The sequence below is a fragment of the Elaeis guineensis genome, chromosome 6, assembly GCF_000442705.2.
Source record: "Elaeis guineensis isolate ETL-2024a chromosome 6, EG11, whole genome shotgun sequence".
NCBI classification, from domain to species: Eukaryota; Viridiplantae; Streptophyta; class Magnoliopsida; order Arecales; family Arecaceae; genus Elaeis; species Elaeis guineensis.
Genome location: NC_025998.2, coordinates 13697772 through 13713244, shown reverse-complemented (window position 1 = coordinate 13713244; position 15473 = coordinate 13697772). Strand labels below are relative to the sequence as shown.

The 15473-nt window shown below is 40.2% G+C and overlaps 2 protein-coding genes across 5 annotated transcripts; both read left to right on the top strand.

The window, feature by feature from the left end:
• Positions 1–345: 345 nt before the first annotated feature.
• On the top strand, positions 346–2584 carry LOC105047165 (3-ketoacyl-CoA synthase 4). Its single transcript, XM_010925974.4, has one exon. The coding sequence runs from the start codon at positions 741–743 to the stop codon at positions 2292–2294; it is 1554 nt and encodes a 517-aa protein (XP_010924276.2). The 5' UTR covers positions 346–740; the 3' UTR covers positions 2295–2584.
• Positions 2585–2722: 138 nt separating this feature from the next.
• LOC140858479 (uncharacterized) lies at positions 2723–14239 on the top strand. Of its 4 annotated transcripts, none has more exons than XR_012142044.1 (5): positions 2723–4188; positions 8559–8624; positions 9885–9948; positions 11881–12088; positions 13338–14239. XR_012142044.1 is itself a non-coding variant. In XM_073259226.1 (4 exons), exons 1-4 carry the CDS (start codon positions 4080–4082, stop codon positions 11969–11971), a joined length of 330 nt encoding a protein of 109 aa, XP_073115327.1. In that variant the 5' UTR covers positions 2723–4079; the 3' UTR covers positions 11972–12724. The 4 variants fall into 4 exon arrangements, 1 of the variants encoding a protein (XP_073115327.1); XR_012142046.1 differs by lacking the exon at positions 13338–14239 and adding an exon at positions 12239–12724; XR_012142045.1 differs by lacking the exon at positions 13338–14239 and adding an exon at positions 12233–12724.
• Positions 14240–15473: the final 1234 nt, after the last annotated feature.

Sequence of the window (15473 nt, the reverse complement as noted above, 5' to 3'; positions counted from 1 at the left end):
TCAAACAAGCCGTGGGGCGTTCCAGATGGTCTGGCCCATATGTAGCCTCCAGCCCTCCATTTGTTGGTGTCGTTGCATCTCGCTTTCTATTTTTTGCTTGCTCACACGCACGCTCTCTCCGCTCCCAGCCCCAGGCACCCCTCACCCACCAGAGCGTCGGCGGGCCCACGGGGAAAGACTTTTTTTATCCGCGCGCGAGGGGGACAGTGCGGATGCTGTCGTTTCCTCGTGCCGCCATCACTCGCCCTCTGTTCCCCCCCCCCCCCCCCCCCTCTCTCTCACGATCTCCTCTCTTCCGTCTCTTCTTAAAAACCGTCGACGGCAACACCTACGCCAGCACCGCTTGACATAATTCTACTCACCGTCTCCTATTGGATTTCTCGCCACCATATATTATTCTACTTATTTTCAAGGGTTGGAATTTTTTTCGCGGATATTCCTTTTTTTTTTCCCTTTCTTATGCTATATAAATAGAAGCCCACACGCCAGCGAACCACAGGGTGGAGCGTGAAGATACGAGCAAGGAACCAGCCTGGAAGCATCAACCGGTCCGCCGTGTTGACACCAAGCCAGGAAAGGCCAAGGTTTGCTGGTCGATAGACAAACCCTAGGCTTTACATAGATACCAAAGGGGGTTGGATAGTACCCTGGCCTGCATCCTGCTCCCTTCTAATCTCCCCTTCCCTATTGATCTATTCATCATCCTCTGTTGTAGATTCAATTTCCAGTTCCAGTCCAGGATGGGCGATGGAGGAGCCGGTAGCGCCCCGATCCAGCATCCGGCGCGGGAGCAAAGCCCGAGCCGGCGGCTGCCGGACTTCCTCCAGAGCGTAAATCTCAAGTATGTGAAATTAGGGTATCATTATCTGATCACCCACCTGCTGACCTTGCTCTTGATTCCATTGATGGCGATGATCCTGGTGGAGGCCGGGCGCTCCGATATCCGGCAGCTGTGGCTCCACCTCCAGTACAACCTGGTGAGCGTCGTGGTCTGCTCCACCTTCCTCGTTTTTGGCACCACCGTCTACATCATGACGCGGCCCCGCCCGGTGTACCTCGTCGACTACGCCTGCTACCGCCCCCCGGAAAGCCTCCAGGTCCCGTACGAAAAGTTCATGGGGCACTCCCGCCTCTGCGGCGAGTTCAACGACGCCTCCCTCGAGTTCCAGCGCAAGGTCCTCGAGCGCTCCGGCCTTGGCCAGGAGACCTATCTTCCCGAGGCCCTGCACGCCTTGCCGCCCCGCCCCACCATGGCCCACGCCCGCGAGGAGGCCCAGCAGGTCATGTTCGGCGCCCTCGATGCCCTATTCCGCAACACCGGCATCAAGCCCAGGGACATCAGCATCCTCGTCGTCAACTGCAGCCTCTTCAACCCCACCCCCTCCATGTCCGCCATGGTCGTCAACCACTACAAGCTTCGCAGCAACATCAAGAGCTTCAACCTCGGCGGCATGGGCTGCAGCGCCGGCGTCATCTCCATCGACCTCGCCCGCGACCTCCTCCAGGCCCACCGCAACAGCTACGCCGTCGTCGTCAGCGCCGAGAACATCACCCAGAACTGGTATTTGGGCAACCGCAAGTCCATGCTCATCCCCAACTGCCTATTCCGTGTCGGCGGCGCCGCCGTGCTCCTCTCCAACCGCTCCGCCGACCGCCGCCGCTCCAAGTACAGGCTCGTCCATGTCGTGCGCACCCACCGCGGGGCCGATGACAAGGCCTTCCAGTGCGTGTACCAGGAGCAGGATGACGACGGCAAGGTCGGGGTATCGCTCTCCAAGGATCTCATGGCCATAGCTGGAGGGGCGCTCAAGACCAACATCACCACGCTCGGCCCCCTGGTGCTCCCCGTCAGCGAGCAGCTCCTCTTTTTTGCAACCCTCGTCGCCAAGAAGCTCTTCAATGCCAAGATCAAGCCCTATATCCCGGACTTCAAGCTCGCGTTCGACCATTTCTGCATCCACGCCGGGGGCCGTGCTGTGATCGATGAGCTCGAGAAGAACCTGCAGCTCCTGCCTGTCCATGTGGAGCCCTCTCGGATGACCCTGCACCGGTTTGGCAACACATCTTCCAGCTCCATTTGGTATGAACTCGCCTACATCGAGGCCAAGGGGCGGATTCGGAGGGGCCACAAGGTATGGCAGATCGCGTTCGGAAGTGGCTTCAAGTGCAACAGTGCAGTGTGGCAGTCTCTTCGCAACGTTAAACCTTCTCCCAACAGTCCATGGGAGGACTGCATTGATAGGTACCCTGTGCAGTTAGTCGATGGTATTCCTTCTTCACAGCTGCAGAACTAATGGTGGTTGTGTTGAAAATTAGGCTGATTGATTGAGGGGGTTCGGTTATATATTCCCTCTAAGGGACATGATTGGGCTATTCTTCTCTTAGCTATTGTCCATCTATTACTGGATCTGCTATTTAATTATGGGACTCATAGGATTGGCTGTCTTAGTGTATCTGTGCAAGCACTTTAAATTCTTGGATTATCGGATTGCTATTCCTGTATTTCAATAATGTGAAAGCTTTCAGGCATGGTGCCCTCATGTGTGCTAAGGTAAAATGCCATTGGAACTGAGTATTGACATTATGACTAGCTTCCTGCTTCCACATGCTGCTTTTTCCACTTTTTCTTGTTCTTCTCCAATGAACTTTTATTTCAATGTGGTCGTGTTTAAGGCTTCAGTAATAATTTCAGTGCCATCTACTTTTGTCCGATATGTAATATTTACTTTATGATGGTTGCATCAATTATCTCTGTTCCAGTTGAGATATTTATGCATTTTTCCCTTCAATACTGTACATGCTGGAGTTCTTTTTGCATAATATGTTCTCTTTGAGGTACAATGCTTAAAATTTGGATATAGTGAATGTCGATTCCTTTTATTAACATGTGATAATTTTCTTTTCTTCACAAGATGCTGTTTCAATATATTCTTAAATTTTAATTTTTCTGATGCATTTTCTTGAGTTTGTCTGATTGTTTAGCTGGAAGCTAATGTTATAAGATAATCTGCTGAAATTAATGATCAAATTACCTCAAGAAAGAACTTTCTGGGGAATCAAGAATCCTGTTATTATTTAAAAGCGAACTGAATGCCTGCTGTGTTGTCTAACTTTGCAAAATGGCTTTCTGCCTTTCATCTCAAGGTCTTTCGAGTCCTTTGTTTGAATGCCATTAGTTTTTTTCCTTCATCGACTGTATCAAGACCCTACTAGATCCTGCACATGCCATCCAATAAAATTGGTACTTGTCTATCTTTATACTATTTTTGACTTTCAATATTTGAAAGAGATTGATATTGATAAAAGTGGAGGGTGTTGCTTGAATACCCAAGGGACTGTAGATGAAGTCAATTCAAAGAATAAGTATGTATCATAAGGTCTTCGTTGATTCCCTGCTGCATGGCGTTATTGCTACTCAGACCTAGCTTGTATTAATTTGATCAGATATTGGTGTAAAATCCATAACATTTTTTATGAATTGAACCTTGACTTGGAAAGATCTTGTGATAATATCTAATAGGACTTCCTTTTCAAATATTGAGTGAGTTGAGTTTACCATAATATTCAGAGAAGCAGCAAAAGGGGCAATGTGAATCTGTATCACCAGCGTCAAAATTAATTTGTTGTTTCTGGATGATTAATAAGATAGTTTATTTGGAGAAGAGCAACGTGTAAAACTCTAGATCTATCTCCTTGTTTTGTTTATCATAGTGCTTGTCATCTAGCACTGATCCTAAAAGTGTGTTTGGTTTTTTTCCCCAGAGGCTTCCTGTTGCTGGTAAAAGTGGATTATAGATCAAGCACTTACATCATGTGGATGAAACTTTATTGATGTGTAGTTTGGCAGGATGATTGTCTGAGTGTCTATTTTTAAAGTTTTTGTATATATTTTTGGTTCAGCCTATATGTTGATAGTGATTATATCTCTAGAGAACTATAGTTGACAAAGCACAAACCTTGATTTTGCTGCTTATATAGAAAATAGATTGTTTGGCTATTTGCTAATTTAAGTTTGTTGCCTCTCTTGTTTTTAGTAGGTTTTCGCATTATATTTCTTGTGAATATGATGATTAGTTTGGATGATCTCAAAAAGAAGTGTGGATGGAATCATGATTTCTTGTTCAGATAAGTGTAGCTGTGCTTTAAATAGTGCAACAGGTATCGCTAGTGCAAAGACTAGTGCACAAGGTATGGCTGCTTGTATGGATTAGAAATCTGGCTTTAAAGAGTTTATGATAATGTTAAATTGGATTTCCTGTTTTTATTTTCTAGTGAGACAGGGAACTGTCTGATTGACCTTTGAAGTTGTAGAGAGTAAGGGATCCATTTCTTCCATGCTCAAACATGCTATTTGATCAAATTCCCTGACACGGACCATTAACTGCTTTATATACATATATAATTTTCATAAAAACAAACAAAACATCATTTCCAACTGTTTATTAGAAATTTGAATCACAATTCATCCCATATATCTGTATTGATTATTGTTTATCATGTGCATTGCATAATCTGTCATATAAACTAACATGACATAATTATAATTTAAGTAAGCTCAAAATCCATGTTATAAACTTCATAGGGATACATGTAATTATGCTTACATGTTAACACTAGTGTACATGTTTTGCATGTATTGTCAGTATTTGGGAAGCTTATTTACTTGTAGTATTATCATGGAAAACTCATACAGTATGGGTTACCTTGATTTCTAGGAATGTCTTGGACAACAAGATTAAGCACTATGTAATATGAGAATGGTCATGTTTTCAGTAACTGTTGTTTCACATTTGCTGGCTTCAGGTCTTTGTGATAAATTGGCAGATTCAATGGATGGATTGCTTTTAATCCCTTTTTATGTTGATTCTTATATAGCTACCTTGTATAACCTCAATGTATTCAAAATTCATATAATTTTGTTTCATATAGCCGAAGCTTAATAAAGTAAACCCTTTGGAACAATCAACCGCTGGTCTATCTTATTATTTGCTAGAGGATATTGATTTTTTGGAGTTATATTTTAAGGGGTTTATCATTAGATAAATTCCTGACCTTTCAGAGCAATTGGCTTTGGAGACTTGCTGTAGATAATGATAGTTTGCAAAAATTAATCACCAGAAATAAGTTTGGAATGAGGAGCATTCTGCAAAATACATATTTCATTTTAGGATAAATTACAGGAGCACCCTCTCAATTTTAGCCCAATTTCACTTACACTCCATATATTTTAAAAAGTGTCAAATTGGCTCTTCTAGTTATCAATATGTTCCAATGTGGTCCATCCATTCACTTACCAACAAATAGTGTTAGTTTTTTTTTTTAATGGATAGAAATGCCCTTCGCTCGTGGATGAGTTTGGAGGAGAAAGAGGATAAAAAGAAGTGGATGAGGAAAGGGAGGGGAGAGGGGCCGCTGGTGAGGAATGGGTTGGAGGAGGAGAAGGGGGGAAACATGGGTTGCCGGCGAGAAGGGGCGGAGATGGAGGGAGCCGCCGTTGAGGGGGATGGCTTATGGGCTGCTTAAAGGAGGATGAGGAGGAACGGAAGAAGGTAGAGGAATGGGTGGAGGTGGAAGGAGCTACCATGGAGGAGGAGAAATGGGTGATGAGAAAAGAGAGGAGGAAGGATGGGTTGCTAATGAGAAGGAGTGGATGTAGAAGGGGTCGTCGTAGAGGGGTAAGGCTCATGTGTAGATTTGGAGGAGGAAGTGGATAAGGAGAAGTGAATGAGGAGGAAAGGGAGGAGGAGAGAGAGGCCGGCAGCAAGGAATAGGTTGGAGGAGGATAAGGCAGAGAAGATGGGGAGGAAGGGGAGGGGGAAGGATGGATTGCTGGTGAAAAGGGGCAGAAGTGGAGGGGGCTGCTGTGGAGGGGGATGATTTATGGACGGCTTGAAGGAGGCGGAGGATGAAGAGGAGAAATGCATAAGGAGGAAGAGAGGAGGTAGAGAAATGGATGAGGAGGAAGGGAGGTGGAAAAATGAGTAGAGGTGAAGGAAGTTGTCATGTAGGAGGAGAATGGAGGAGAATTGAGGGAAAAGAGAGATGGCGGCAATAGAGAAGGAGATCAATTGGAGAGGAGAGAGGAGGAAGGTGGAGATAAAGATCTTTTTATTATTTTATAAAATAATGATATCATGTGATGGCCACGTGACATCATTCATTAATGGAGATAGATGGCTAGATTATATATCGATAATTAGAAGGGTCAGTTTGACACTTTTTAAAATACAGAAGTGTAAATAAAGTTGGATTAAAGTTGAGGGGGTGTTTCTATAATTTTTCTTCATTTTATTTCTTTTAAAATGGTTTAGAAACAAAATACGCATATCCATTTAAGGTCACACATCCATAGATCCAAATATTCTTGAGTATGTTAGGTCTCCTGTTTGCCTATTACAAGTGCAGTTCTAATTTCATTTTCTTTTCACCAAGTTGTGCATGAAATCTTGTACTTTTGCTAGTAAAAGCCCTCCAAAGATCATTAGTTGTCCTCACACCCTTCTCATTAGACTTGGCAATTACACCTGACCCAGACGGGTCCCGACCCGGCCCAGCCCAGCCCTAATGGGTCGGGTTGGTCAACATGTTGACCGGGTTTTGACCTGACCCGAACCCGATAAATTTATATCTTGGGTTGGGTCGGGTTCGGATGGTGGCCACCCCAACCCATTATCTGATCCGAATTCAATTCGATCTTATGTATATATATTGTTCAAATGTGGGCTGGTTGTATGAAATGTGAGCTGTATGGCCTTTAGGCTTAGTTAAGGTCTTAAGGATGAAGAGTAGTAGTGGGCTATTATTCAATGCTTCTATTTTCATCTAGAAAATCTCATTTAGGTGGGGCAGGTATCCGATTGGATAACTCGATACCCAATCGGGTATAGTATGGGTAAAGAAAGTGTTCACCGTCGGGTCATGAGTCGGGTTCGGGTCAAAATGTTGGGATATCAGGTCGACTCAAATCCGCACCCGACCCGACCCCATTGCCAAGCCTACTTCCCATATGAGTGGGAACTTTGCACTAAATTAGCATAAAATGATTTTAAACTGAAATGTGAGATATGCTAGTGATAAAAATTTGAAATAGAGATTATAGGTGAATGTTTTTTGAGTTATCATATATCAATAACCTCTTATATAAACCTATATCTGCACATATATGCATATTTACACACGCGCGTGCATGCGCACACACACACACATACATGTATACATGCATCCATATAATATGATGATCTTGCTTCTGCCTAGCAACAGAAGTTTTTTCTCTATCACCCCACATCAGCCTAAATCACTATTATAACCTGTTTTAAGCTAAACTACTTGGTTCTGTTTGAACCTTCCTAATCCTGGTGCCCAAGCAAAACAAATGACAGTCAATAATGCCACAATCAAGCAGTGCAGACTTTTATTATCCAATTTGAGACTGTGATTTTCTCTCTCCATCCCATAGGACTAGAGTTACAAATTGAACTCTTGGTGGGAGATCATATCGATGTGGAGTTATTAAAGCTGGATGTAACAAGACAGCAATGAATTTAAAGTAGTCAAGATTCTCTGATAGCAGAAAATTTGATTAAGGATGATGCTCCTATCGGAGCATAGTGCAACTTCAGAATTCATATTTTCCTGCAATTACAGAGAAGCTGCTGTGGTTACTGTTATGTTTCAAATGCAGTTCACATGGCCACATATGCACCCATTATGTGGATGTGGTCTAGTGACTGCACCGACTCAGACAAATATATATCCAAGTAGGCTGCATGGTGGATTGTAAGTTGCAGCATCAGCATACTCAAGCAGTTGAGCATATTGTTTTACATCAGAAAAAAAGAAAGAAATTTGAGCATCTTGCATAGGGGGCTATTGTCAGTTTTTAGGTTGACAAGTAATACTAGAAAAGGTTCAAATAATTATGGAATAATTTTGTATTATCGTTATCAAACTTATTTTTTTTAATGTTTTATAAAATACTAACTGCATATGCACCCATATATGCTGTTTCATACTGCATAATAACTACCCCTGCTTCTTGTACCCCATGGCATTTTTTAAAATTTTGGCCAAATCTTGTGGGGTCAAATAACAAGTATGGTACTCCAAGAAGTAAAAAAGGGATGGAGGGGGAGGAGCATTAGATGATGCATGATTATGGGGGCATACAAGGGATAAGTACCAAGGTCGTTACACCATAAATTTATGGCATGCATTTCAAGATCCGTGATCATTGGTGAGATTTGCAAATACTTTCTGCAAAATATAGATCTATTTTGGTTTTTGCTTGTCAATTATGATAATGATATTTGATCAGTAGTATGTGCTTTGTAGTTTTTAAGTATTCTTAATCTGAACTTAACTGCATGAACTCGACCGGCTGGCTCTAAAACAATTGCATTTGGATTGATGTTCTTGCCTTCATCTGTTGGTTGCCAGTAAAATGATAAGGCACCATGTTGAAGCAACAAATGCTGTAAGAGATGTAATATTGATGTTTTCTGTATATCTATGGTAGTGAGCTTTTTTGTTCTAATCATAATTATTGAAATGTTTTCCAGAAGTACGAGTCTGGGAGGCAGTTTGCTCTTTCAATTTTGCATCAACAATCTCTTCAAGATTGCTTTGTAAGAGAACTTCAAGCTTTAGTTTACACATCCAAATTGTGATATCATTACATTTAGTATTCTATCTGTATTTGTCAATATTATGCCTACAGTTTTTGATTTTATATATGTGCAGCCAACTACTAACTATATCCTATGTCTCTAAGATTATTCTCCTTGGATACAGGTATCTGATGCATACAGACAACCATATTGAAACGATACCTGCAGGGTTATCCTTGATTCATCATATAAGAAAATTCAACCTCACATGAAAGAATTCTTGAATTCTATAAACCAAAGAAATGTAACTTCTTAAATTCATTTTTATCCTACTAGATTACTGTTAAGAGATATAGACGGAATTTGCTTAGGGTCCATTTGGATTTTATTTGTTGATGCTGTAAGTCTTTAAAAAAAGATTTTTTCTTATATTCATTTTGCTATCTTTGATCCACTGCATTAATTGCAAATCATATTTAAGAAATTCCAGAAATATAGTTATGAGATATAGATGGAATTAGTTAGTGTCCATTTGGATTTCATTCTTTGATGGACCAAATGAGTACAATACATGCTTCACTTATGAGCTAACTGTCTCTTTTTTTTTTCTAGGCTACAAATGGATTGAGTCTTCCCAAGATCCTAGTTAGATTACAACCTAGTAAGAGCCAATCCAAACCGCCAATATAAAATCATTGGCAGGGCCAGGTGTCGATTTAGACTTCACTAATATTTGGGATCGAACATGGATCTTTCACTTTTGACCCAGCTCTGACTTAACCTGTATCACAGCCAATTAGGCCTAAGTGTATATATTTAGTTAGTCAAGTTCTATGAGGAGAATCAATGAATGTTATGCTGAAATAAGGTTGATGCAACATTGTGTAATTAAGGCTATTTATATCATTGTTGTCATTAGAGGGGTTGCCTTTTCATTAGGACTGTGAATTTGAGTTGGATTGGTAATACTTCTATGAACTATGGAGTAGATTGTCTTTCTTTTAACTAAAACTAATAATGTGATATCTTTTTTTTTTTTAAACTATAATCAATAATGCGGTGTTGAGCTATGATGCAAAATATTCTAATGGATTTATCTTCAGGTAGTTATACTGTACATATCTTTTTTCTTCTTTGTTCAGGGGGCAAAAAAAAAACCTACATTAGAATTGTAATAAAATGTGATTAATGTTTTGAATATCTAGAAGATATTTGATGCAAAGAATCAGTCGTTCAAGTGCCAATTGTTTCATGCCATCCCATGTCAACATGTTTCAGGCACCGAGCACATGTGTGCCACAATACCTTGTGAGGACAGGTCTCTATGTCTTTATACTGCTTGGTATAGTTCCAATTCCTTTATGTTATTATATTATATTCTATTCGTGTTTTGGCATGCATGACACAGCACACTTTGCCAGCCAGTAGTCGGCATTCCATTGACATGACACTTGAATCCTTGATTTGATGTAATTTAGTTTTCAACTAGGTAGACTTAGGTTCTATTTTTCAGTTAATTTGATGTCATGTTTAGTATTTGGAATTGCTTTATGGCCCTTGTTTAACCATTGCTTGCTGATCAGCCTGTTGACCAAATTTTTACTTTGTGGCCCCTTGTTTGATTCCAATTTAGGTTTTAATCCCTGGACTAAGGTACAATGTGGGATAGGCACAAGTGATAAAAATAGGCATATCTGTGTTTAATATGGGCTCAAGCATATATAAAACAAAGCATGAGTGTTTACTGTAGATTACATACCAGCTATGGTATATGAATCTTTTTTAGGAAGATCGATTTCTATTTTCTTGTGATCTTTGTACTTGATTTAGGGTTTTTTATAAGTGAGTTTTTCCCCCTTTTTTTAAGTAGGAATGTCATCTAAAATTTCAAGTTTGGGTGTCGGTTGGATTAGGAAAGTTCTAAATTCATGAGGATTGTAATTTGAAGATAATCTAGTGGCGTTTTAAGTGAGGTTTCCTAGAGTTAGAATTTTGCTATTTTAGGAAAGCCTTCAGTTGTCCACTATACAGTGCTGGGAAGAAGTCAGCAAGTGTCATAGTCAATTAAGGACTAAGGGATCATATCTAGTGAAGTCATGGTGTCTTTAGCTTTATAAGGAGAAGTAGAGGCTATGTAATTTCAATTTTGAGTAAATATTGAATAGGTAGAGGTTCTTTTCCTCTCTATTAAGACTGTCACTTAGACCTAGAGCAAACCTGGATTTTATTTAAATCTGTAGACTTTTGGGATGGGTATGAGAATGAGATCAAAGATGGACCATAGGTTATCAAGGTGGCCAGGTAGTTCGTAGCCGGTAAGATTTGTGACTGCTTAGGTGGACTGCTTAATGATTTAGGCGCTTGATCTTTTTTTTTTTTTTTTTTTTTGAGAAAAGGCAAAAATTTTTATAGTCTAAAAAGCAATGGGATGAACATAAATTAGGCTGCTCGCTCGTTTGAAAAGGAGTTTAATAAACAAAGTCAAATAATTATTGGAGTAGTTAATTTCCTTCTCTCGTGAAAAATTTTGTATAACATGGTGCACTTAGCGGTTATGAAATTTGTGACATACTGACTGCTTTCTTTGTCCGATGATTCAAGTCTTCTTGTTGAAATCAAGATCTACCCCTTCAAGTATGGAAATGTACTACTACTGCTGCTACTGTTGTTGTCACTCTGTGAAGTAAAGTTTTATCGCATGGTTATGGCATTACAAAAAGGCTATTAAGATGCATGCTACTTCTAACAAATAGACAAAGTGGTATTATAATTCCTTTTGCTTTTTGTGGGCGGTATTAGGACTTGTTATTGCTAATAGAACGATATCATCTGAAACTTCAAATGTAAATTATGGGTTTTCAGCATTATAATTCATGGTGCCATGCCACATACAAATTTGGTTTTTATTTTGGAGGTTAGCCGTAAAAAAGTATGGTGTGTTTGCATGGCACATGTTATGCAAGCTGATATTTCTCAAAATATTGCGAAGCACTATATTGAGATATTAGATGAGATTTTCTGATTTTCTTCCAAATGTTAAATAGTTTTTTTGTTTAGTTGTTATTATTAAAATCAATTCCTAAAATAATAGCTAATTAGCCATGATTTTCTTAGTCACATTTCATTAATACCTATGTGGGTATGTTAATTGCTGAACATTAAAATCAAGACCTAAGACAATGAAATTGATCATTCTTTCAAATATCAGTTGATATTTCAATATTTTAGTTGATGTACAAGTTGCAATATCTTATAATTTTTTTGAATTCTCTAGCCTTCCGTCAATATGTCAGCCACCCGCCAAGATGAATGAGATATCAGCCTTTGAAAATGTTGCACAAGATGGCATTTTGGCACATCACTAAAGCTTCTTGCTCATCGATATTATCATTTAGTTCCTTTTTTCCAGCTTATCCGTTCTCTAACTTTGTGGGGACTTGAAGCCAAGGTCCCTCGAAAGAACAGAAGCTATTATGGCACAGGTGCACAACCAATAATCATATGCTTGCTTTAATCGAGTCACATTTTTTTCAATTTTATAAGGCATGGTTTGTAAAGATGACATATGGCAATGCGTGTTCTCTCTTTTGTGTCAAATTGCTCCCCTGATGAAACATTTTTTAAAGTAAAAGGATCATCAGGGATGGAAATCCACCTGAATTTATCAGGAAGGAAAGAGAGGATGTACAAACTCCCAGAATGGAGAGAAAGCACCCACAAGTTAATAACCGCATATTTGGTGGTACAAAGGAAGCTAGTTGTTCTATTGAATGGCATTCTCTATATGGTGTTCAGTCGAAGGATTTCAGCTAACCTAGAAGTAGAGTTTCCTATGGATAAAATTCAGGAGGCTGTCTTTTTGGTCTAGGGGTTGGCCTGGCTTCTGGGCTCGATGGTTTCTAATTTTTTCTTTCGAGAAGCTTGGCGTTTTGTGAGGGATCATTCAAATTGCTTATAGATGGTTAATGGTTTTCATAAAAGGTGTTGTTAACTCAGGTCCAATTGATTATTCTCTTATTATTTTGATTTCTGAAGTTGAGTTGGCTTCTGAGATTAAACATCTTCAATCAATTGGTTGCATTAACTGTGTATAAAATTGTATCCATTATCTTGGCTGATAGGTTACAAGCTGTTGTGGATGATTTGATTGATTCTTCTCGACCTGCTTTTGTGGTTGATGGAAGAAATATTTTGGATGGTTTTTGGAGTTCTAAAAGTAGTTTATCGGTGATCCCATTGCAGTGTGGAAGGTGTTTTGTTGAAGTTAGATTTTAAAAAGCATATGATTACATGAACCAGGAGTTTTTGTCTAGTGTTTTTGAGGCTAGGGTGGTTGATCTGAAATGGATTGGTTGGATCAGGGAACTTTTACATCATTCTAAGACAGCTATGTTCTAAATAGTAAGCCATGCAGGTGGATTAAAGTTAGAAGAGGTTTGAGGCAGGGTGGTGGTGTATTTCCTTCTCTCTTTGTGCTGATCAGAAATTCTTCCTGGGTTGCTTCATGTTGCCTCTTCTAATGGTGATATTGCTGGATTTTGATCCTGTTGGTTTTGAGAAGGTCTCTTCACTTCGGTTTTCATATGACACGATCTTTTTGTCGAATGGTGAAGAGTGGTTAAAGCCAATAGTCCATGGGGAATAAATTTTGAGTAAACATTGAAGAGATAGTCCTTTTCCTCTCTTTACTCGAAGAAAAATCTAATTCGAATGTTTTTTTTTTTTTTAAAGAAATCTTCTATCTTGGAGGCAGCAGGCGGTGCACCGACCGGGCTGCTCCACATGCCAGGCGCATCCCAGGCGTGTACAATGGCCTTGCGTTTGTTTTCCGGGCCCGCGCCTGTAGTTTGGCTCCACCGCAACGCCTTTATTTTTTTAACGTTTTCCTACGAAAAGAGAAAGGCAAACTCTTCAGTTATTTGGTAGTCCACTGAGTCACAGATCATGGCCAACCTGGTCTCGCCATCTTGGACAAACTCTGCTCCATCTTTGAGCTCCTACCTGTCATAAAAGCCTACAAAGTCTAAACAGAATCCAGGTAAGCTACAAGGCTAAAGTGACAGGCCTAGTGCAGAGAGAAAGAACTTCTATCTCTTCCATATTTACTCAAAATTGATTTTATATGGCCTAATTGGAGAACAACTTGAAGCCCATAATCTATAAGGAAAATGAGTTCTACATGTGATTTTATTTCGTGGATTTTTCAGCTTTCAGCTGAAGTCTAAAGTCTGTTTGTTGATGAAATTTTACATCTGTGGCAGGAGTGGAGCGCGTTTTGCAAGAAGTTATCTGATGTTTCCTCTTTCGAGACACTTTTATTTTAGGTAGTTAGTAAATGGACTGTCCCTATTTAGTTTTCACTTTGTTTCTTCTATTTCATGTTCCCAATGAAACTGGATCAGTCCCCATGTGGGTCCACATCTTTTCTTTTTTAGGAAAAAAAGAAAAAGTACCACGCATGGTTTTGCTCCACGGATTTCGGAAACACACAACTCTACAGCTTTGAGAAAAACAGCAGGCCTCTGGTTGCAGTGTAATTTTTGGTGCACGATGTGATCCGCAAACCCATGTCTAACAAATGATAGTACCTTAATTATACGTTTAAGTAAAAATAATCCAATTTAACTAGGACCGGCATTATTCCTGATGGCTGGACTTTTTAGTTTTGTTAACCAAGTGATCCACAGGCTCTGTTTTGGGCTGGGTATGGGTCAAGCCTCTGCAAAATTTTGGATATTTCCTGTCTAGAACTTTGGCATCACATACCAGCTAATAGGTTAAGCTAATCTATTGTTTGGTACAAAGGATGGATTGAAGGATGGATGGATAGAAGAGGAAGGATGGATGAGGGAAAGGATAGATGAATCTTTCATTCATCCTTTCATATGTTTCGTAAAATATGCAAGAATAGTTAGAAATAATTTTTTTCTCTATTTAGTATAAGCAAAATGAAAAAGATAATAGATGATATTCATATAATATTTTCATAGGGATGCCATCCAATCGGTTTTAGTATTCACCTTCTGAAGGATATGTCTGGCCACACACACACGACAGCCCAATAATAGCACAAAAATATCCTTCAGAAGGGGGTGAGCATGACCTCCATGGGTGCAGCTTTGAATTTAGGCAACCATCGTAGTCGAGTCACGTTCAATGATGAGATGGTCGGCCCTCGAGATTTGTCTGGCATGCAGAATTTCAATCTAAGCAGCATAGAGCTCCACCTCAAGTACGGTAGGTGTGAAGAGATAGCTTCCCCCAGCTGCTATCAACTTAGAGTCAGATCCACGGATCACAAAATCTATCATGTCCTGTCCATCTTAATGCTGCTATCAAAATTGATCTTTAGATATCTCGAAAGAGGGGGCTCTCAAGCGATAATGATCCATCGGATCGCTACATGAGTATGGTGGGAGTTCTAGATTTTCAAAGGCCTGGATGTCATATCACTCACCTTTGCCATCAGAATACGAGCTCTCTCCAGGTTAAATCTTACTAAGCTTCTCCTGGACTCAAATATGAGGCCATTTCTGATAAGCCAAATATAATAGACCATATATGTAGCATAAGAAACCATCACACCAGAGACAGCTCCCACAATCCTATGAAGGTGCTTCAAGAATGCCTGAGTAGGAGCTGCAGTCTGAATAAAATGCTGGTGCAGTCCAGCAAGATGCCAAACTTGCCTGGTCCTTGGGCACAAAAATAAAATATGCTCTACCTTCTTTTCCTCTAACTCACATCATGGGCAAGTCGGCTTGATCTCCATACCTTGGCCCCTCAGAATCGATCTCATAGAAAGTCGATTCTATGCCACCTTCTAAAGAAAAAGGCTCATCTGCCAATGTACCTCTACCTTCTCTT